This window comes from Brachionichthys hirsutus, chromosome 23, assembly GCF_040956055.1.
Source record: "Brachionichthys hirsutus isolate HB-005 chromosome 23, CSIRO-AGI_Bhir_v1, whole genome shotgun sequence".
In the NCBI taxonomy this organism is placed as follows: domain Eukaryota; kingdom Metazoa; phylum Chordata; class Actinopteri; order Lophiiformes; family Brachionichthyidae; genus Brachionichthys; species Brachionichthys hirsutus.
In genome coordinates this window covers 6072741-6094203 of record NC_090919.1, presented here as the reverse complement: position 1 = coordinate 6094203, position 21463 = coordinate 6072741, and the positions used below count along the sequence as shown (strand labels likewise).

At 47.8% G+C, this 21463-nt stretch overlaps 1 protein-coding gene across 1 annotated transcript; it reads right to left on the bottom strand.

Annotated features, from left to right (window-relative positions):
- Nucleotides 1-4428: 4428 nt before the first annotated feature.
- rap1gds1 (RAP1, GTP-GDP dissociation stimulator 1) lies at nucleotides 4429-20875 on the bottom strand. The gene is made up of 16 exons (XM_068756159.1): nucleotides 20872-20875; nucleotides 20537-20626; nucleotides 20363-20476; nucleotides 19771-19893; nucleotides 17895-18020; nucleotides 14264-14410; nucleotides 11262-11390; nucleotides 10268-10393; nucleotides 9002-9145; nucleotides 7831-7962; nucleotides 6878-7012; nucleotides 6635-6760; nucleotides 6392-6531; nucleotides 6157-6283; nucleotides 5016-5144; nucleotides 4429-4930 (listed from the first exon to the last, which is right to left on the bottom strand). Exons 1-16 carry the CDS (start codon nucleotides 20873-20875, stop codon nucleotides 4803-4805), a joined length of 1920 nt encoding a protein of 639 aa, XP_068612260.1. The 3' UTR covers nucleotides 4429-4802.
- Nucleotides 20876-21463: the final 588 nt, after the last annotated feature.

The window sequence follows — 21463 nt, the reverse complement described above, 5'->3', positions numbered from 1 at the left end:
GACGGGAGGACGTCCTTTTTTTTAAACGTCCGGATAAGTGAAACGGCTTCGCTGGTGAAGCTGCAGAAATGTGAGAATCACCACTGGGGGGGTCTGTAGGCGATGACACAGGCTGATTTACACTCTTCTCTTTTACAGTTTCTTTACGTAATCCGGACGCAGCGGTCCAGGTAACGAACCCAAACCGAATTCACTCACGACTTGGATCACTTGGTAAGTTTCAACGTTCTCACTCTTTGTTCTGTCGTTTTTTTTTTTTTTGCAGCTCCAGGTCTTTGAAGCATCCGGACGCATTCGTGTGACGTCACCGCTCCACCTGCACAATCGTGTTCCCTGAACCAGCACCTTTTTTTTCAAGGCACTAATATGTGAAATGCTCTGTGTGTAACGCTGTGTGTGCATCTACTGTAAAACGGATGGTTAGACACTTCATGCATGGTGCTGCGGTCCGGATCGGAGCGTTTTGATACGTCGTTTTGATATTAGATCAGTATTTTTCACAACGGAAACGCTCTTTTATTCACCTCGTCTCCACTTGTCCTGCTCAGAGGTCGTATGAAGTCACTGGAGTTCCCGGAGCTGAGACGAAACGCGGTTTCCTTGATCTTAAACCAACACTCGGGGTTCTGAACCTGAAACTCGACCTGTAAATCCGCAAGACGACCAAGAGGAAGCGTCGATTCACGTCAACATTTAAAAGGAATTACATTTTGTTTAGTCCTGTTCCCTGGCAGTTCCATCCTCAGCATCCTTCTACCGATATAGTCCCCGTCTCTCCTCTGGACATGTCCAAACCAACCGTCTCTGTCCTCTCTGACCTTGTCTTCAAAACGTCTCACCTTCACTGTCCCTCTTATTGTCTCATTTCTAATCCTGTCCAACCTGGTCACTCCCAAGGAGAACCTCAGCATCTTCATCTCCTCCTCTTCTAGCTCCGCCTCCTGTCTTTTCCTCAGAGCCACTGTCTCTAAGCTGTCCATCATGGCTGTCCTCACCACTGTCTTGTAGACCTGTCCCTTCGTCCTATCACAGAGCACACCTGATACTTTCCTCCCCCCGTTCCAGCCTGCCTGCACACGGTTCTTCACCTCCTTTCCACATTCTCTCCATCACTCTGCTCTATTGACCCGAGGTACCTGAAGTCCTCTCCCTTCTTTACGTCTATTCCTTGTAACCTCACTGTCCCCCCTGGGACCTTCTCATGTACACACATGTACTCTGTTTTACTCCTGCTCACCTTCATTCCTCTCTTTTCTAGAGCATACCTCCACTTCTCTAGATTCTGCTCTACCTGCTTCCTGCTCTCACTGCAGATCACAATGTCATCTGCAAACATCATATTCAAAGGAGCTTCCTGTCTCACCTCACCTGTTGGTCTATCCATCACCATGGCAAACAAAAAGGGGCTCAGGTCTGATCCCTGGTGCATCCCACCTCTACACTAAACTCCCCTGTTACCCCTACTGCACACTTCGCTGCTGTCGTACATGTCCTGAACTACTCTGACATACTTCTTTGGCACTCCAGACCTCCTCATGCAGTACCACAGTTCCTCTCTGGACACCCTGTCCTAGGCTTTCTCTAGATCTACAAAGAGAATTCTGCTCCTCCTGACCTTCCCTGTACTTCATTGATTTCCATTTTAATTGAAAGGTTTCGGAATTCGGAGATAAGCCACGAAACGTGTGAACCGATTGTCTCAGACTTCAATGCAGGTCTGATGAATACAAACTGGATGAATTGAAGCCAGTGCAGATGTTACACCCGTAACTTCAAATTGACCCGTTGGTTTTTAATACGTCTTCTTTTGATGGTTTACGGTGGTCATGAGCTGAAAGCATGCGTCACTTGTTGTAGCAAAGTATTTTATTAATGAAGTGTGTTTACTCAGTATGTTCAGACTCATTGTTGGGTACATTTGAAAATGTTTTAAGCTACTTAAAATGGATCAACGCTGCTTTTATACTAAATATTTATTGTACATTTTAATTTGTAACTTCTCTGATTTACTGGTCTGCAGAAAGTCCACTCTTACTAAAGTCTGTTAATCTCTCTAGTGTAGGAGGTAGAGAATCGTTCTCCAGCCCCGATGTACACACTCATCCAGTACTTGCACGGTTCACCAGTAAATCCACAAACGTCAGTGTGTAACTACCTCCTAATGTCTTTGTGTGTTAAAATTCGGCTGATTTTAATATTGAATAAAATTAATACAAGGAGGAGATTTCATTTATACTTGTCTTCATGATCTACTTCTGATTTATTCCGAGCTGTGAGAACACAAAACTGTGACAATTATTTTGTTTTACGCATAGATTATACTCATTAAAAGTTTCTGGATTTTTTTTTTTTTTTAGAAAACAATGGAAGAGCTTCGCTATTTCTAACAGTCACGCTTTCAACTTTTCAATTGCGATAAATTTGTTGCTTTTCATTTTACAACCTAAAATGCAAAGGAGTCGTCAGCGGCGCGTTCGGTTTGAGTAAACGTTAATAAAGACGTCAGCCGTGACCAGCTATAACCGTTTTATTATCTGCCGAGTTACAATCCTCCAAAATGTACAACTCATGACATTAACAACAAACATTTAGGTTTATAGTATTTTTATGCAGTAACTATGGATACATGTCCACCGGTATGCGTCGGTCGACGAGCATGAATCTGAGAAATAGCCATTCGTACGTAAAACAAACCCGAACAGGAAACGCATCGCGGCATGTTGACGAGGAGCGACAGCCGGCACGTCGTCCGGTTCTTTGGGTGGCGGTTGGAGGTTTAAACAAGTCGGAATGTGCTCTGCTTCACGCCACCGAGCATTCACACTGCTTGGTTTCCTTGCGGACTCGAACCAGGACTCGGGGAGAGAGATCTCGTACCGAGTCGTAACAGGATCACGGCGCGTGAACCTTTATTTTGTTCCTGCCGTTTCTTTACCGTTTCATTTCTTACCAATTAAAAATAATAATAAAAATAGCAAACTAAAAATTGCCAGGTGGCTACAAAGTAACAAGACATTACTAAAAGCATATTTTAAACGGAATCAATGGCAAAGACGTGGAAAACAAGCATCCTTATAATCGACGTGGTTTCGTTACTTTGCACCCGCCCGGGCTCAGACGACAGGATGCTAACCGGCCGAGAGACAATCTCCACAGATCATCAAAAAAACGTGCACACGCTACTAGATCAGAAAATAACAAGTCTTCACACACGACAGGATTTCAAGATTCATGTACCACAGTGAACGCGCCATCTCGTGATCGTCCGTGAAGCAGCGACGTAACGTAAACGTTGCTATAGTGATCAGCCCACATCAAGAAAACAGGGGACACGGGTGTCGATGAGGACCCAGCCAGCGGTAGCACGCCAGCTAGCGCTAGCCTCGACGGCTAAAGGGACGGCCCTCGTTTGGCAGATTTACACTCCTGAAAATCAAACATCTGAAGTTGGCGTAACGTTTCCTTCACCTACTTCTTGCACATTTCCCTTTCAGCAATGGGACGAAGAGGAATGTGTCTGATACACGAGACGGGCGGAGCCGCGGGTGAAATGGACACGGTCGCTCCTTCGGCAGGACTAAAACATGCACAGTTTATACTGAAGCTACACGGGACGCCTCCGGGCACATGATGGGTGGCTGCTTTTCTTAAAAGTATAAGGACATTCACAACAGGAAGTGGTTTTTGTTTGTTCTTTTAAGCACACTTTTTACTGGTGGGCTGTTGGTGGATGCAGTCACAGCTACGGTCGTAAAAGAGCGCGGTCTCTTATCAGTTTGTGGCGCCTTAGCGCCCCCTACTTGTAGCAGAAGGTGCATGCACAGGTGGAGGTTGGGACCAGGGCTCGACTGATGAATTTAGAAAAGATGGTAGATAGATGAGCACATCGACGCCGTTTCCACCGGGAGGCAAATCATGCCGACGAGCATTTAGTCAAACCTGGAATCAAACTTGATTCCCGTTCATTTAAGGAAAAAAAAAGTAAAAAACGAAAACTAATTCTGAAGCTTCCCAGCAAAACACATTTGCAGATTTCTCTTGAACAAGTGAAGGTGTTCTTGAACGCCTCCTGAATCCGTGGGAGCCACTGACACACACACAGTAGAGAGAACATACGATACGATGGCTCTCTACTCCAGTAACACGTCAACGTCCAGCTAACACGCTACGGCTAAAACACTCAGCGCTGAGTTGGATGCGTCGGATCCTTGAAATGGCCTCAGACCGTCCGTAACACCGTGAACCGTCTGTAGCAGCACGAGCGTGTCACGTTTACGACGTTCCTTCAACGCGCTTTATTCAGATAACATGCTAGTTAGACGAGAGCTTTTGGTTCGTTATTAAGACGCCGCAGCAATAAGCTCATCACAGGAAACCAGTGCGGTAACCCGGACGTCTCAGCAGACCGAGCGGCCCGTGAGCGGCGGAGGAGGAGAGGACTACATGTTCAGTTCTGGACCCGTTCATGAGTATGGCTTTCAGGAGCGCGCGGCGGCGTTCCGCGCGGTGGCGTTCCGCGCGGTGGCGTTCCACGGCACCCCAAGTGTTTGAATCCAGCCAATTTCTTAACCTTCGAAACAAACATTACGAAACGCTCAGATCTCGTGATTGGTGTGGAATCAGTCGAACCCTGGTGGAGGCGAGCGGGGGCGTGTCTGCTGGCAGTTAACGAGGTGGGGTACCTTGGCACGTGACGATGGGGGCGCTGGAGAGCAGGCGTGAGGTGTCATCAGGCGGTTAGGTGGGTCAGGCAGGCATGGAGGGGGGGAGGCATGGATGTGGGCGGGGTCGGACACAGTCATTTAGCTCTGGGCCGTTAGCCGCTGCTCCGTGAGAGAAGCCTGGTGCGATACCGTTTTGTTTTCGTGCGCCCTTAGCCGAGACACGACGTCGATGAACGCGAGGCTCTGGACCTCTTTGTGGAGGGGCTCTAGAGAAACAGGGGAGGAACGCCACGTTAGTCAAAGAGCAGCTGGGAGCAGGCGGTAACAACAGCCCCGTTATTTAAGCCTGACCTGAGCCCATGACTGCACAGATGAGAATCATGGAGTTGTACTTGATCTCCGGTGCGCTCCTCTCGTCGGACAGGAGCTTGTGAAGCACCGATACCAAGTTGGCTCCAACAAAATCCTTCTCAGCTGCCACTGGAATCCAGAAACGCAACGCGAGCGAGTAAATATTACAGCAATGACAGTAACATCGACAGTAAATAGAGAGCAGGACGGCGGCTTTCTTTCTGTTCAGGATCGACCGTTTGCCTGGTCTGGTCAAGGTTTCTGCCTGTTAAAGGGAATTTTTTCCTCCGTCGCCAAAGTGGGTCGGTCTTATGGGACAAGTTGGGTTCTGTCTTTCCTGCTAATCCTGTAAAGTGCCTTGAGATAACTTCCTGTTGTGACCTGACACTAGAAATAAAAATATATTGAACTTAACTTTGTTCAAAACTCTTTTGTCACAGTTGAGAGTGACTGAACTGAAGTACAACCAACAATTATAAGCTGCTAAGAACGTGTGTGACAGATGCAGCCTTTTACAAAAACAAATGTCTGCACACAGCTCTCGCGGGCCACAAACAATGACTTGGAGGGCCACATCTGGCCCCCGGGCCAAATACAGTGATACACTGTATATCTAGACTTAGATTGATGTTAACTGTCATGAAAGCAACACAATCTGTATATGTGTGTACAAAAAGTTTTCTTTCATGGCATTTTCTTTTCTGGTAATTGAAAATGGTTCCACTCGGGGAGGGTATTAACAATTACTTTGATCGTGAATTCGAACACGGCGAGGAGCTTCTCGAGCGTGATCCGGTAGGCCTGGTTACTGCCACCAAATGGCATGACCGTAACAGATCCACAGAAAACACAACAGGACGCCCCCAAAGGGCTGGGAATGTCCCACAAACGTAGCCACACAAGTTTGCACAACAACCAACTAAGCTGAAATTTGGGTCCGCTGAGAAGCAGATATAAAATGTCATGGTCTGACCTTTGTAGCTTTGAGGTGGATTTAGAGTATTCGGGGATGGTTTGGGCTTTCTGAAGCTACTAATTACACTTTTCTGCAGTAATTTAAGAGCACACAAAAAGCTTTGACACAAAATGGCACAATTAGAAACATTCAATGCCCAAATCCGAATATTATTTCATCTCTTACCCAAATCCAGTCCTGCTATGAGACCCAAAGCAACCAGCGCCTCATTCTGCATAATCATGTGCTCGCTCGTTGCCATGGTAACCAAGTGTTTCATGCCTCCTCCCTGGATGACAGTTCGGACGACTTCCTGAAATCACAAAAGAAAATGAGCCCATCAGATCAGCAGCAGCAGCGAATGTCCGCGCTCGAGCCGCGCGGCAGCGGGAAGCCGTTTCCATCGGTGGCGGCGCCGCACCTTCGACTTGCTGTGTCGAATGAGCGCCGACAGCAGCCGGTTGGACTCGCCCATCACTCCTGCATGGTCTTTGGCTTCGCACCACTCCACGAGCCGCTCCACCAGCTTCCCATTGGTTCCCAGCTGGTCGGCGGCTTCAGCTGAAGCAACACACACACACACACACACACACACACACACACGCGCTTCCTTTAGTTCAGTGCAAAGCCACGCTGGAAGTCGTTTTTGGCCAGGATCAGAGACCTTGTGTATCGATGAGCATCCGTAACGTCCCCAGGAGTTTGAATTGGACTGGAGGCATCTCCGACTGCAAAAACTTCAAAACCACGTCGGCTACTCCGGCTGCCAGCATCTTGGATTTGTTCACCACTGGAAGAAGCGGAAACAAAACAGATTCAAGTACTTTTCGGTCAGAAAGTTTGATATCTTTTTGTCGCCCTCAGACTCTCTGGTAGAGAGCGAGACCGAGAGTTCCTGTCGGCTCACCGGGTATGGCCAGGTTACGCAGGGCGCTCAGCGCTGCATGTTGAACGGTGACGTTTCCCTCGTCAACGTGCCGATCCAGCAGCTCCAGGAGTTTCTCAACTATTCCGGTGTCCACCATGTGGATGCAATTCCCATCTGCACAGAGGAAATTCAAAAGGCGGTCAGTGCTGGCTCATGTGGAACCTCTGGTCTCGAACGAGTCGGTTTAAAATGCCTCGGAAGTGGAACAGGTTTTCGGAGCTCGAACACACGACTGGAACCGAGGCGACCCGAAGACCTGCCAGAGGAGACGGAGAAGTGCGTGTGCTAAAGTTTTCGCTTCGCTCTCTTTAGCTCTTAGTCATGGATCCAAAGAAAGGCAGCAGTAAAACTACTGGAAAAGAAAAGAGGAAAGCAGAGAGAACAACTGTTGAACTAAATAATCTTCAGATATGGAAACGGCGTCCGTGTCTGGGATCTCGCTGCAGTGAGGAATCAATGATTTAGACTTTACTATAGAAAACTGAGCTAAAGAGGACTAAAACCCAGGAGGACAGTTACCCAGTCATTTCATGGAGGACTCCCTTTAAAGGAATAACCCCTCCCCCTTCCTTCTGTCCCTCCCCCCTCCCGACACCGCAGCCAAAACGGTAATTAACTGTTATTCTGCTTTTGTTTTTCATACCATTTACATTTTTATGCGTTTTCTGTTGTTTAGATACACATAGGTACACATTCATGTACCTGTAGGCGTGTAAATAGACATTCATCTGGTGCGCAGGAACGGGTTAATCTAGATTATATATTATAAACGATATTTTCAGTTCTCGATCAGTATTCCGGAACGGATTAGGTTCGACAGCCGAGGTTCCACGGTTTCTTTTACTGCAGCCACTAACATTTGCTAAAGCATTACGCACTCATGTCGTTTTGGTGCTGTAAAACCCACGTTAAAGGGACAGGCCACCATTTACCATTGCGAGCAAAGTTGGCGATGGCCAGAGCTCCGGCGAGCTGCAGCTGATGGTTGTGAGACGGGATCCAGGAAAGGACTCGCTGGAAGACGCTGCCCTTTCCTCCCTCGAACAGCTTCTGCATGGATTCATCTGTGCAGATAATGATTTAGCAATAATCACGATGCTAAAAAACAACAAAGACACACGATGTCCGAAATCTAAGACAATGTCTGGCATAGATCAATTCAATCCCATAACCGATCTTGGTCATTTCATCTCAACAATACATTTCACAATACAGTAGTACCTTGACATACGAGTATAATTCGTTCGTTCGTTGCTAAATAGATACACAATGATATAATAAATGATATATAGTATTACTGTAATATAAAACGTGGCTTTGAGTTTTAGCTTTGAGACAGACGATAGCGCTAACAGCGGTGAGCAGCGCGCGGGGGGGGGGGGGGGGGGGGGTGCGTAGACACTTTATGCAGTAATTGTACTTTACAGGTACTTGTACATAAACTCAGACATTATAGTTCTGCCTCTGGAAGGCTTCGTGTACTTGACAGCATCCTTCTGGTTAAGGATTGTACACGTTGATGTACTCCGCTCGTACTGGCGTGTCCCATCACTTACGGACACCACGCTCACGTTGATGGATCATTTCATCGCCCTCGTCATCATCGTCTTTACTAGTTACTCGCTTCCTCTGGGCCCATCACTGATCAGATCAATACTGGAAACGCACCACGGAGACGTGCAGGAGACGAGGACGGACGGTGGGGAACACCTGAGCTGGACCAGTGAAGCTAGCTAACAGCGCTCGAACATCTAGCGCCACCGTCTGGACGTTGATCGTGTCTCTGGACGCTCACTGATCATTGCATGAATGCAAAACGAGCCCGTTTCTTTATTTCCTCCTCAGAAAAGGTTATTACTAATGTTTGGTGATTCTTCTACATCTATTCATTTTAATTGCTACTTTTCAATTCATCCTATAGAATAATACAAAAGATAAACGAGGTTCTCAGCGCTTCATGGATGCAACAGGCGACTAACAGTTTGAAATCTTCATATTTTCCTTTCCTATTTTGAATGCTAATCGGTTACAACGATCAGGTTATGTCCATATCAGGGATGAACTTTTCTCCCCACGTATGACCCCGAGCCCCGAGGAGTTCACCTCCGAGCAGCAGGAGCACCATGAGGTCAGAGGCCGTCTTCAGCTGGGCGACGTCCTCCTCCCGCTCGCCATCAACAGTTTGAGCCACCACCTCCAGGAGACACTCCACCAGGCCGGCGTCCACCAGCTGCAGCTTGATCACATCTGGCAGGAGGAGGAGACGTTCAGAGACGACAGAAACACACACACACACACACACTCACACACACACGCACACGCACTGCTGCTGCAGTGGAGAATGAATCGTTTATTCCACACACCTCGTGTGGATCCGGTACAGCTACGCTAGTAACTGGAGTAAAATCGATTGATGGAGTACTTGATAGTTGTACTTTAACATTAAACCGCGGCAGGAAAACGAATGATCAGTTCAGCTTCAATTTCTATTCACTATTTGTCCCGATGCCGTTTTCTAAGCCTCAGCGGTTGCAGCGTTTTCGTTCCTCCTTTAATTTCACCGCGAGAAAACTTCACTTCATTCACACGGAAAAAGTGAACAGGCGCCGTTTCAGTTCCTATTTCCCCCTCAGGCGCTTCTGAATTCACAAGTTCTATGTTTTTAAAAATGAAATGTTCTGGCACAGATTTGCATCTAGTTACAAAAGAGCATCAGTAATAGAGTTCAGTGTCATTTTTAAGAGCGCGTCAAAATGACGGTCGACCAGAAAGGCTAAAACCTACTGGGCTCACATTCACTGAAATGACCTGGATGGGCTTGTCTAACAGTCTAAGCAGCTAAATCGGGGACGAACCCACAACAACCCCCCCCCCCCCCCCCCCCCCCCCCGAGTTGTTCCTGAGATATTGAGCTGATAGATGAACAGGAACAGAACACGAAGAGGCCCAATGGGCCGGGACTGCAGGAACCACAGCAGCGTCGAGAACGTACTCTGCTGGTAAGTGTACAACCAGACAATACGCAACATCAAAGATACTAGTACTTGATTTCACAACGTCCTCATATACTATACATGAATATTATACATATTACTGCTTTTTCTTTGTCTCTACAAATGAGGAAGCGCCGTGGCAACGTTTCTCTGGAACAAAGCAGGACGTTGTCGTGGATACTGACAGTGAGACTGCAATGATGATTACAACCCACAGTAAGACGTTCTCTCTGCTGCTGAACGCACACGCACACGCACACACACACGCGCACACGCACACACGACAAAGTGCCGTTCCTAATGTTCCCTTTTAGAGAACAGAAGCTCGAAGCTCCATGAAGACTTACAAACCGACGAGAGGAATTACAGAACGCACCGTTCTCTGCAAGTGGAGCCAGAACCTCAAAGATCATCTCTTTCTTCTCGTGCTCCGTCTGCTGCTGGAAGAGGCGCACCAGCTCCTCGGCGATGTTGGTGGAGGCAAACTGCTCCTTGCTGGACTCTGGAAGCACCAGAGGCATCACACCAAAGAGACTGCGCGGCGTTCTCGCATACTTTTCATGCACACGACCGGGACTGAACCGGTTTCACTGGCAAACTTGTGTTTATTTTAAAGTGTTGTCAAATGTCTGACTATTTAAAATTCTTTTTTTTTTTACTGTCCTTTACAAGCCTAGACTTTAAACATAATTACCCTCACCAAAGCGGAGGCGAGGGTATTGCAATTGGGTGCGGTTGTTTGTTTGTTTGTTTGTCTGTCCGAGCGCATAACTCAAAAACTAGTGACCCAATCAACTTGAAATTTTTACACAAGCAAGGTCCTGTCCGTGGCTCGGTCCTCCCCGAGAATGGCGTTGATCCGGATCTGGATCCAGATTCTAGAATTATTTTTACATCTGGAATTGTGCCTGTGCTGTAAACTGCCACTTTAAGAGGGAGGGACAGGAATGGCATGATGGGAAAAAGAGTCCAGAAGGAGTCTTGTAGTACATTCCGGAGCAGCAAGCTAGAGCAGGTTTGGCCCCTCTGATCCGGAAGCCCTGTTTACTGTCTCACAAGATCCAATAGTCTATTGGAGGCGGGGTCTGCAATCTCTGATTGTCGTTTTCTAGTTTGATTTGGTTTCCGGTGTTCCACATCGTTCAAAATGTGAAACTGCTACCAGCTCCGTGTGTAAGCCATCAAAAGATTACAATTCTGAATGATTTGAAAAGTGTTTTTGTTTGTTTCATAATTAAAATTCTGCGCCATTACCCCATTGCTGCGTGTTGCGTGCTGCTGCGGCCTTCGGTGGGGTTACGGTAATGAGTGGCGTGCACAGTGCATGAGCCCCGAGTGACATTGTTCCCGTTCATGGTCGTTATACTCACCAAGCTCAGCCAGATTCCCAAAGGCAATGAGACACATTTCCGTCAGGGCCGTGTTGTGGGAATGGATCCCCAACAGCTTCACCAGAGTGGGGATCACGCCCAAGCTGATCAGCTGGGCTTGTAAGGAATCTGGAACAGGCACACAGCGAAGCAGGCAGTAAATGAATCACATCGATCAGAACGTTAGAGACCAGAGGCAGAGACCGCTAACCTCATTTTAAGTATGATTGAATCTACTGCTGTACTTTCAGCTTGTCCCCTGAGGGGTCGCTACAACAACCCAACGTTCTCCACTTCACCCTGTCCTTTGCATCGTCCTCCCCAACACCAGCCACTCTCATGTCCTCCCTCACTACGTCCATGTCTCTTCTCCTGGGTCGTCCTCTAGTCCTGTTTCCTGGCAGTTCCATCCTCAGCATCCTTCTACCGATATAGTCCCTGTCTCTCCTCTGGACATGTCCAAACCATCAAAGTCTGGTCTCTCTGACCTTGTCTCCAAAATGTCTAACCTTCACTGTCCCTCTTATTGTCTCATGTCTAATCCTGTCCAACCTGGTCACTCCCAAGGAGAACCTCAGCATCTTCATCTCCTCCACTTCTAGCTCCGCCTCCTGTCTTTTCCTCAGAGCTACCGTCTCTAAGCCGTCCATCATGGCTGTCCTCACCACTGTCTCTAAGCCGTCCATCATGGCTGTCCTCACCACTGTCTCTAAGCCGTCCATCATGGCTGTCCTCACCACTGTCTCTAAGCCGTCCATCATGGCTGTCCTCACCACTGTCTCTAAGCCGTCCATCATGGCTGTCCTCACCACTGTCTTGTAGACCTGTCCCTTCGTCCTATCACAGAGCACACCTGATACTTTCCTCCCCCCGTTCCAGCCTGCCTGCAGACGGTTCTTCACCTCCTTTCCACATTCTCTCCATCACTCTGCTCTGTTGACCCGAGGTACCTGAAGTCCTCTACCTTCTTTACGTCTATTCCTTGTAGCTTCACTGTCGCCCCTGGGACCTTCTCATGTACACACATGTACTCTGTTTTACTCCTGCTCACCTTCATTCCTCTCTTTTCTAGAGCAGACCTCCACTTCTCTAGATTCTCCTCTACCTGCTCCCTGCTCTCACTGCAGATCACAATGTCATCTGCAAACATCATATTCAAAGGAGCTTCCTGTCTCACCTTATCTGTTAGTCTGTCCATCACCATGGCAACCAAAAAGGGGCTCAGAGCTGATCCCTGGTGCATCCCACCTCTACACTAAACTCCCCTGTTACTCCTACTTCACTGCTGTCGTAACAACATAATAATGATAATCAAGATATGTCACTTTTGAAAGAAGAAATACATTTTTCTCCTTAAGAATACTACTAATACTACTGAAAGATCATAGTTGGATATAAAGACATAATTAGCAAAAAAACAAATCAAAAAATTATCAAAATGTAATATTACATAAATTCAACAGGATGAATTTAATGAAACAATCAAAATGTTCTCATTTCTCTACAGTTACAAAACACTAAGTAAATTTGACTTGATAACAAAGCAAGTCCTTTTCAAAAGGTTCCATACAGAGTATTCACAGGACGGTTAATCTGAGCCTCGAGTCCAGATTTTAGTCCTTAAAGCTTTAAACAAAAATTTTCAAAACAGCATCTGGAGGTCTAATTGAGTCCGTCATTATATAATACCGGTACCTTTGTCACAAACAAACCAGCATTAATTAGTAAACCACAAAACAAGGTGCGACAGAAGCAGATAATTCCACATTTCATTTTCAAGAAGTGGGAAAGTGACTGAAAGCACCTGTGAAAGAAAAATGATCTTAGGAACGAAATTATTCAGAATGAAAATCAATGAATTTGGGCAGATGTGCAAAAGAGAAAACAGGAAGGGAAAAGCTGGTTACGTTTCAAACAAGTTATTTTCTGTCAGACGTTGAAGGAAAAGACAATGAAACAGACGCTGCGTGTGATTTCAGCACCAACAGACGGCATTTTTACAAAGGAGCCCTTGAAATAGCAGATGAGAACATTTTATCAATGGGTCGATGAGAAAAAGAAGAAACTACAACGGAGCTGAAGTTCAGGTTTCATCAGAGACGATAACCGATAACCGATAATCCTCCGTCAACGGGAATTCAGACAAAAAGTCAACATAAGGGAAGGAAGTAAAACTCGATTTTCATGGTTTATGGCGATTTAAAGATATGTATTGTGTTCGGTCTGATGGCGATGCTTCTCTGTTCTAGCAGCAAGCACAAAGGCATTTACTTATCTAACTCAATATGCCAGAATGGAATCTCTTGCTCCTTTGTATGACATCATTCGTTTTATTCCTACAACAGGTGACATCGGACCCATCGGCCAGCGGGCAACAGCCACTTCACGAGGAAGAATACGAGGTGTGATGAAATCAAACCACCGCCAAACCCAAGCGGGAGAGACTCTGATCTAATAACACTGAACAAAGTCCCACAACGCTGAAAGGAAAATGAAAACACGAAGCAAATCATCCATCAAATGAATAAGAAAAGGAGGACTTCACCGCTAGACGAGACGCTGCCGTGCCAGGAGGGAGGATTGCAGTACTAAGTACTCGGCTTTGGAGAATACTTCAGCTCCTACTTCAGAACAAGTTGCACAAGAGGAAGCTTGAATAAGTTGTGCGCGCGTCAGTCGAACGAGCCAACGCGAGACGTTAGCCTCCGGCTGTAAAATCAAGCTAAAAGGTTTGGCGAGTAAGAAGCGGCTTGTGGAGCTGTTGCTACGCCAACCAATGATTAGTTAGGCCCCACCCCAACCGATTGGTACAGAACGGCCAGAGAAAGCAGACGCTCCCAAACTGCAGAGCTGAAACTGGAGAAGCAACAGGAAGCAAGAGAGGAAGAGGAGGTGAAAGGTCAGCCCAGGAGAGCAAAGCTTACGCTTCAGGCACAGAATAACGACACCGCCTGCGCCTGCACACAAGAAGGAGCACAACCACCGATTCATGTGTTCATTACCATTATCATTGCTATAGTTCATCAGCATGCCACAAAAGACAGTCAAGAGCTTCTGATTGTCCGGCTCAGTATTTTGGGACAGGGATTTAATGTGTTCTGCTACTATCTGAGCCCCTCCTGCCAGGTCAACGGCACTCCTGCCCTCATCTGCAACACAAAGAGGCCAGGACACAAATCAAGAAACACAAAATGGACAGGACACCAACCACAGCCTGAAAAACGCACGTCAAAGCAGGTTAATAAGCAGCTGCTGGGAAGGGGGGCGTGGTGTTGGGTGCTGGTGGGGCGCCGGGCCGGCCCGCTGTGCCCCGTGCCGCTGCGCTGGCCTAGGTTTCGTCGGCTGTGTTGGTGTAAGTCGCCCCCGGGCCCTGGACTGGTTCTTCTGCGTGTGGCTCTGGTGGGGCCACGGTGGTCGTTCTTGGGTTGCTGTAGCTGCTTGGGGTGATCTGGGGGCTTATGTTGCCATTGTTGGGTCCGGGATGGCTGCCCCGTTCTTAGGTGGAGGTTTCACGCATGCCAGATCCACCACTCCAGCACCTATTAAAACTCGTTTAGAGAGTCAACCCCGCACACAGATCTCTGAGTCAGTGGAGGTTGCTGGGTCAGTGTTTGTGGCTCTCACTCTGCTCTCCCTCTTTTTCCTCAGATCTGAGAACTTGGTGATCCATACTTTCCTCTAGAGACGAATGTGAACCTGGTCTATTGGGACAACTCTTGGTGATGATTGGATGGAAGGGGTAGAATTAAGGAGCACAAATAAATCCATTGCACTTTCTTCTCAGAACACTGTGTATTTGTCACTTTTTGTTTGTTCATGTTGTATGTTCACTGCGGTGTGCACAGCCCTCTACGGCGGTAAGCAGGTAATAAAACAAATAAAATAGGAATAGGCTAGAAAAAAAAAAAAAAAAGCAGCACAAAGTAAAACCAAAGGGAGCAAAATAATCGGGTTTGGGTCCCGTGCTGCAGCGAAACGGGATTCAAATAATCATCCTAATCTGCGTGATCAAAAGGTTTATCCATCAAATTCAACATTTTGCTCTGCATGTTAACAGAAAACATTTATAGTTCTCCTCCGCATCCTTAAAATATTCATTATGTTGCAGCAAAGAATCAAGGATGCAAAATCAAAAGCAGTGAAACATCAAATGAAAGGACAGACTCTTAAACAGACCACTGGGGTGAACATGTTCAGCAGCGCGCCGACGGAAATGAACACAAGAGTTCTGGTTCCTGTTCCATCCGCACGCAGCTGCCGTTAATGCCGACTCAGGGAGGCTTTCACGCAAGCAGAGACGGGCCTTGTTCACGTCGCCAGTGGTAACTTGAGAAGAGAGGCTGGCGGCGTGCCAGGTTAGATTTAACCGTGGTTAATCCTCGTCTACTGCAAAGATACGACCGAAGGTACAGGAAGCGGTGGACGCGGCACGTTAGGCCAGGAGAGTGATCCGCAGAAGTAAAGGGAGTAAATTATTTCACAAAATGAAAAACCCAGACATTTAGCATCCGAGTTTGTGGTTTTATACGATAGAGTTAGATTATTTCTATGATGAGAAACATCTCAATTAGATCATTGACAGATGCGATTAAAACTAGCAAATATAATGTCACAATCCAGATCAGTAATAAGAAAACAAATGTATGAAATGCACAATGTAATTCTAAATAGTGTGAATGCGCAGTAACTATCTCCTGAATAAAGCTTTACATGCATTAGATACGAGACCATGTCACAGTGAAGCATTAACAACGCAGCGTTTTAAAACATTTGACTAATGTCGACATTTACGGTCTAAAATGTAAAGCTAAGTTTGGCTGTACTCTCGTGTAGCGTGCGCTGCTTTCGTGGTGCACGCAGCAGCGCCTTCTATGTTTCTATACGGTGAACAGCTGCTCCTTCACCGGCTCACCGTGACCCTCGCCCCTTCAACAAATGCCACGCCACATCAGATTTCCATCACCGGCAGAATGACGATAGCAACGGTAAAAACGATCACGACAAAGAACACACGATGTAAAGAAAGTCGTAAAAACAAGAAATAAGGCCATTAAAACCGTTAAAGAGAACGTTGTGTGTGTGTTTCCCCAACATCATGAAGCTCCACCACGCTAAAGCCTAACCCTAACCCCCCCCCCCCCCCCCCACCAGGAGAAGGAATCCGGCGTGTCTCAGTCTGGCCTTCGAGTTCATCACACTCAATCACAGTCGGGTCATGCATGTAACCGGTGAGACGTGTGCACGTGTGCACGTGTGCTGCTCCGCAGCAGAAATAGCAACAGTTGAGCTGGTGTGTGTTCCGCGTGTGTTCTACGGTGCTGCGTTCGTATTCTCACCGTGTTCTACGGTACTGCGTTCGTATTCTCACTGTTCTACGGAGCTGCGTTCGTGTTCTCACCGTGTTCTACGGTGCTGCGTTCGTGTTCTCACCGTGTTCTACGGTACTGCGTTCGTGTTCTCACCGTGTTCTACGGTGCTGCGTTCGTGTTCTCACCGTGTTCTACGGTACTGCGTTCGTGTTCTCACCGTGTTCTACGGTACTGCGTTCGTATTCTCACTGTTCTACGGTGCTGCGTTCGTGTTCTCACCGTGTTCTACGGTGCTGCGTTACGTATTCTCACTGTTCTACGGTGCTGCGTTCGTATTCTCACTGTTCTACGGTACTGCGTTCGTGTTCTCACCGTGTTCTACGGTACTGCGTTCGTATTCTCACTGTTCTACGGTACTGCGTTCGTATTCTCACTGTTCTACGGTACTGCGTTACGTATTCTCACTGTTCTACGGTGCTGCGTTCGTGTTCTCACCGTGTTCTACGGTACTGCGTTCGTATTCTCACTGTTCTACGGTACTGCGTTCGTATTCTCACTGTTCTACGGTACTGCGTTCGTATTCTCACCGTGTTCTACGGTACTGCGTTCGTGTTCTCACTGTGTTCTACGGTGCTGCGTTCGTATTCTCACTGTTCTACGGTACTGCGTTCATATTCTCACTGTTCTACGGTACTGCGTTCGTGTTCTCACCGTGTTCTACGGTGCTGCGTTCGTGTTCTCACCGTGTTCTACGGTGCTGCGTTCGTATTCTCACCGTGTTCTACGGTGCTGCGTTCGTATTCTCACTGTTCTACGGTGCTGCGTTCGTATTCTCACCGTGTTCTACGGTGCTGCGTTCGTATTGTCACTGTTCTACGGTACTGCGTTCGTATTCTCACTGTTCTACGGTACTGCGTTTGTATTCTCACCGTGTTCTACGGTGCTGCGTTCGTATTCTCACTGTTCTACGGTACTGCGTTCGTATTCTCACCGTGTTCTACGGTACTGCGTTCGTATTCTCACTGTTCTACGGTACTGCGTTCGTGTTCTCACCGTGTTCTACGGTACTGCGTTACGTATTTTCACTGTTTCGTTATCGGTGCCATGCAAACAGTTTCGTAGTTTTCCCTTATGAGAAACACACGTTGTACATTTTCACTCTAAATAAACGACTACAGCGGTTGATAAAGCGCATTAAAGTTCCGCCGAAGTGAGCAGCAGCCGTTTGCTACAGGGGCCACCTGGCTAACGGCGTTCATGGTTAAACATCAAAGCTTGGTCTGTTGCCACGGTGACGGCGAGGCTCAACAAACCTCCTACTTACGGCTGTCATAACAGATGTTGCCCAGCGCTCGGCCCGTCTGCAGCAGGAGCTCCTGGTCGCTGGAGTTCAGCAGCTGAATTAGAGGAGCGATGAGGCCGGCTTCAACGCAGGGACTCCGCATGAACTCTGGAAGGGGTAGAGGGGTTGGGTCAAAGGTCGCTATACAGTCTGAAGTCCCCCCCACACACACACACACAACTTTACTGGCAAAAGCACTACAGAATCATTTCCATCCTTTAGACCAGGGATCTCAAACTCGCAACCCGCAGGATGATATGAACGTTTAGGTTAATGGGCGTGTTCTACGATTTGCTTTTTTTACATTTTATTCAATGAATGAATCTCAAAGTCTTTTGAGTTTCAGATTGTTAAAAATGCTGAAAAGAGGCTAACGTTTGACATTTCTCTCAGGCACTTTAAGATCTGCTCGTTCTGGGCGAGGCGTTCAGCTCTCTTCTTTTGTGGAAGACCTGCCCCCCCCCCCCCCCCCCCCAGGTAATTTGAGTTTGAGACCCCTCCTTTAGAACGAATGTTGTCATTTATAGGGGTCCCTATAAATTACTGCCGTGATGAGTGTCACCACAACACGATGCATCAGGATATAAGCTCAACAATGTGAGCAAACACATTCAACTATTGTCCGTTTTCTTGGTTTCGGGTTTCTTTTACACGGATTCTGCAGTTCCTTGTTCTGAAGACTCAATTGGACTCCGTGGGTCTTTAATAAAGTGAGCAGAAGGGGCGTGGCTTCAGGACTGTGCAGACTGCGTCCGGTATAGCCGCGCCTTCGTCCGTGGGTGAACCTCGCTTGCTGTTGGTCTTTAGCCCTGCAGGTTTGTTTTCCTGCTGGATGCTACGTTGTTAGCGTTAGAAGAAAAAAGCAGCAAGGCCCCAACCCTGTATAATGAAGTGAAGCTGCTGAGTGTGTGTGTGTGTGTGTGCAGGACGGTCGCCCTTGGTAACGACATGAATGCTTTACGGCATCCCATCCTCTCACTAGCTATGCTAGCATCGCTTCAAAATAATAAAGAGCTGCATGATATTTATACAGGCCTAGTGATAAGACGAAGAGAAGATAAACCGTTATTAGTTCCACAAGATAAGATCGTTAACAAGGATTAGTAGAATTAATAAAGTTTACGTTTATCGTGTTTATGTAAAGGTCATTTCAAGCCACGGCGATCCCTGCTGGTCGTTCTCACGCACACGCCCTCTACTGGCGGACATTATAAACTTGATGATTGCATTTCATCGGTTTACATCTCATCAACGGCGAGAATTAGCACTGCCTATGAATGCTCCAATGAATGCACCTCTCAACGTGTTAAAAGGGACTCAATGGACCCGTCACTAGTAACGACACCAGAACCAGTACTTCATCGGTGATTCTCCGGTGCAGCTTTAAACCATCAAGCTCACGCCGTCGAGCGGCGAGGAGGTTCCTGCAGCCCCTCGGCCGGTGCAGAGCGTTCCGGAAGCCGTGACGGATAAACGTTCCCACGCGCTGACGAGTGATCATTAGCTGGAGGCTCGCAAGCTGCTCGAAAAAGCCATTCATTATCTCGACCTCCTCTTACCACCGAGCTCGAGCCAAGTCGGCCTTCTCCCCTTCAAAAGCGCAGAAACGGTAGAAAATGGAAGCTCTCGGTCGCTGCGATGATGAAATGCTGAGTCAGCACCTCTAAACATGGCGATCTTTGAGCTCCGGAGGAAGACTGCTTTGAGCTCCAGAGGAAGACTGCTTTGACCACCCCCCCCCCCCCCCCCCCGAGGAGGACTGCTGCTGCAGAAACGACTCTTTAATGCTTGAAGTGTTTTTACTCCACAGAAAACATCAAAGTCGCTCCGCTGATTTAAGAGTCATTTAAAGCCTCACCGTTTTTGGCCAGCTCGGCGATGATGTTGGCGACTTTAGGGGTGCAGGAAGACTCGGGGTTTAGGAGACCGGGGAGCAGGGGGAGGACACCCGTCTCTTTGATCTTCACACTGGCCTCAGTGTCTGCGAGATAGAAAGAACATTTCTTTTAATGAATTACACGCTGCGGCACTGGGGGGGTCGCGACCTTACGACCACGACTGGTTCCGAGGGTTTTGTCCTGCGCAGGTTTGTTCCCCAAGTTAAAAATCACCAAAAGTACATTTTGCTGCGTCACGATTCTGTAAATGAGGACAATAAATGCAGCTTGGCACCGAACCGGGGCTCAAATAATCAATTATACACACAGGTACTCGGACAGAGTAACTGGGCAAAGATAATGTACAGAACATTTAGAAGGCTGAAGAGTACACGCTAATCTACCGGGATTAAATACACGAGTACACATTCGGCAAAACAACATGATTTGGCGTTTGCCCAGGTTGCCTTTATCTTATTTTGAAAGATTTAACACAGTTTATTCCGAGATACACACAAAGACGGGAGCAATGGGGGGGGGGTCCGACCCTTTTGGACCGGGGGGGCGACTCACTGTTGTTGGCAAGCGCTCGCAGCAGACAGTCCAAGCAGCGCTCGGCGCCGCCGCCGGGGGCGCCACCGGGGGGGGAACCCAGCTTCAGCTTCTCCAGGGCTTCACTCAGGCCGTCTGAAAACAGAAGCGACCGGTAATAACAAGCGTTATTACAGGCAGCAGAGCAGCATCCACCGGACTGGGGGCTGCTATTGCGTAACAGCTGGGGGGTGGGGGCGGTGGTGGATGGAGAGGCAGGCAGGCTACCCCACCCGAGGACTGAAACTGACAGCGCAAGCACGCGCACGTACACGCGCACGTACACGCGATCCGGCGTTTCGTTTGTCCGACATTAACGAAGCAGAAAAAAAAAAATGTGGCGCTGAACGAAGCGCGACGAAAAGGACACGAACACCGCCCGGCATCACGCACAGCGCGCGCACCGCGCACGCGCCTTCATTAAACGCAGTCTGCGTTTTTAGCTCAACTAGTCAGTAAAAGTGAGCCAGCTAGCGGAGCCGTCTACTCACCCATCTCAGCGGGAAGCGGCGGGTCGCTCGTAAACCGAATCGTGGGTACCGGAGGCCCTGCCTTCCCGTCACCGTCCGAGGCTGCTGGTGGAGGGAGCGGGGCGGGTTGAGGGGCGATAGCTAGCTTAGCTAGCTGGCTAACGTTAGCTCGTTCGGGAGGGACAGCAGCCGCCGTGCCGCTCGGGTGGCGACCAGGTTAGCGCATCCGACTTCCTCTCTTATCGTCGCCAACAATCAGGACCTGCGCGCCGGTTCTCCCTGAGACGACTGCTCCAGTGCGACGTGCGACGTCAAGTCAACGCGCAGCGATTAGGAGTGCGACTTCCGTTATGCCCTTCAAAATAAAACTCTTTAACCATTGAACGTCTGTTTTATTTTTCAACCTTTTTTTAATCGGTATTTCTTTGGCGACAATAATCCAATCTTTTTTTGTGTGTGTGTTGATTTTACAGAGCCAATTGTTTTCTTTTCAAACAGGCCTTTTGGGTAAGGCTGCTTCAAGGTTAAAGTAATAATACAGTATACGTAAATGCAGATACCTGTACCACAAAAGTAGAAAAATATGAATAACATAAGCACATTTAGAAGAAAT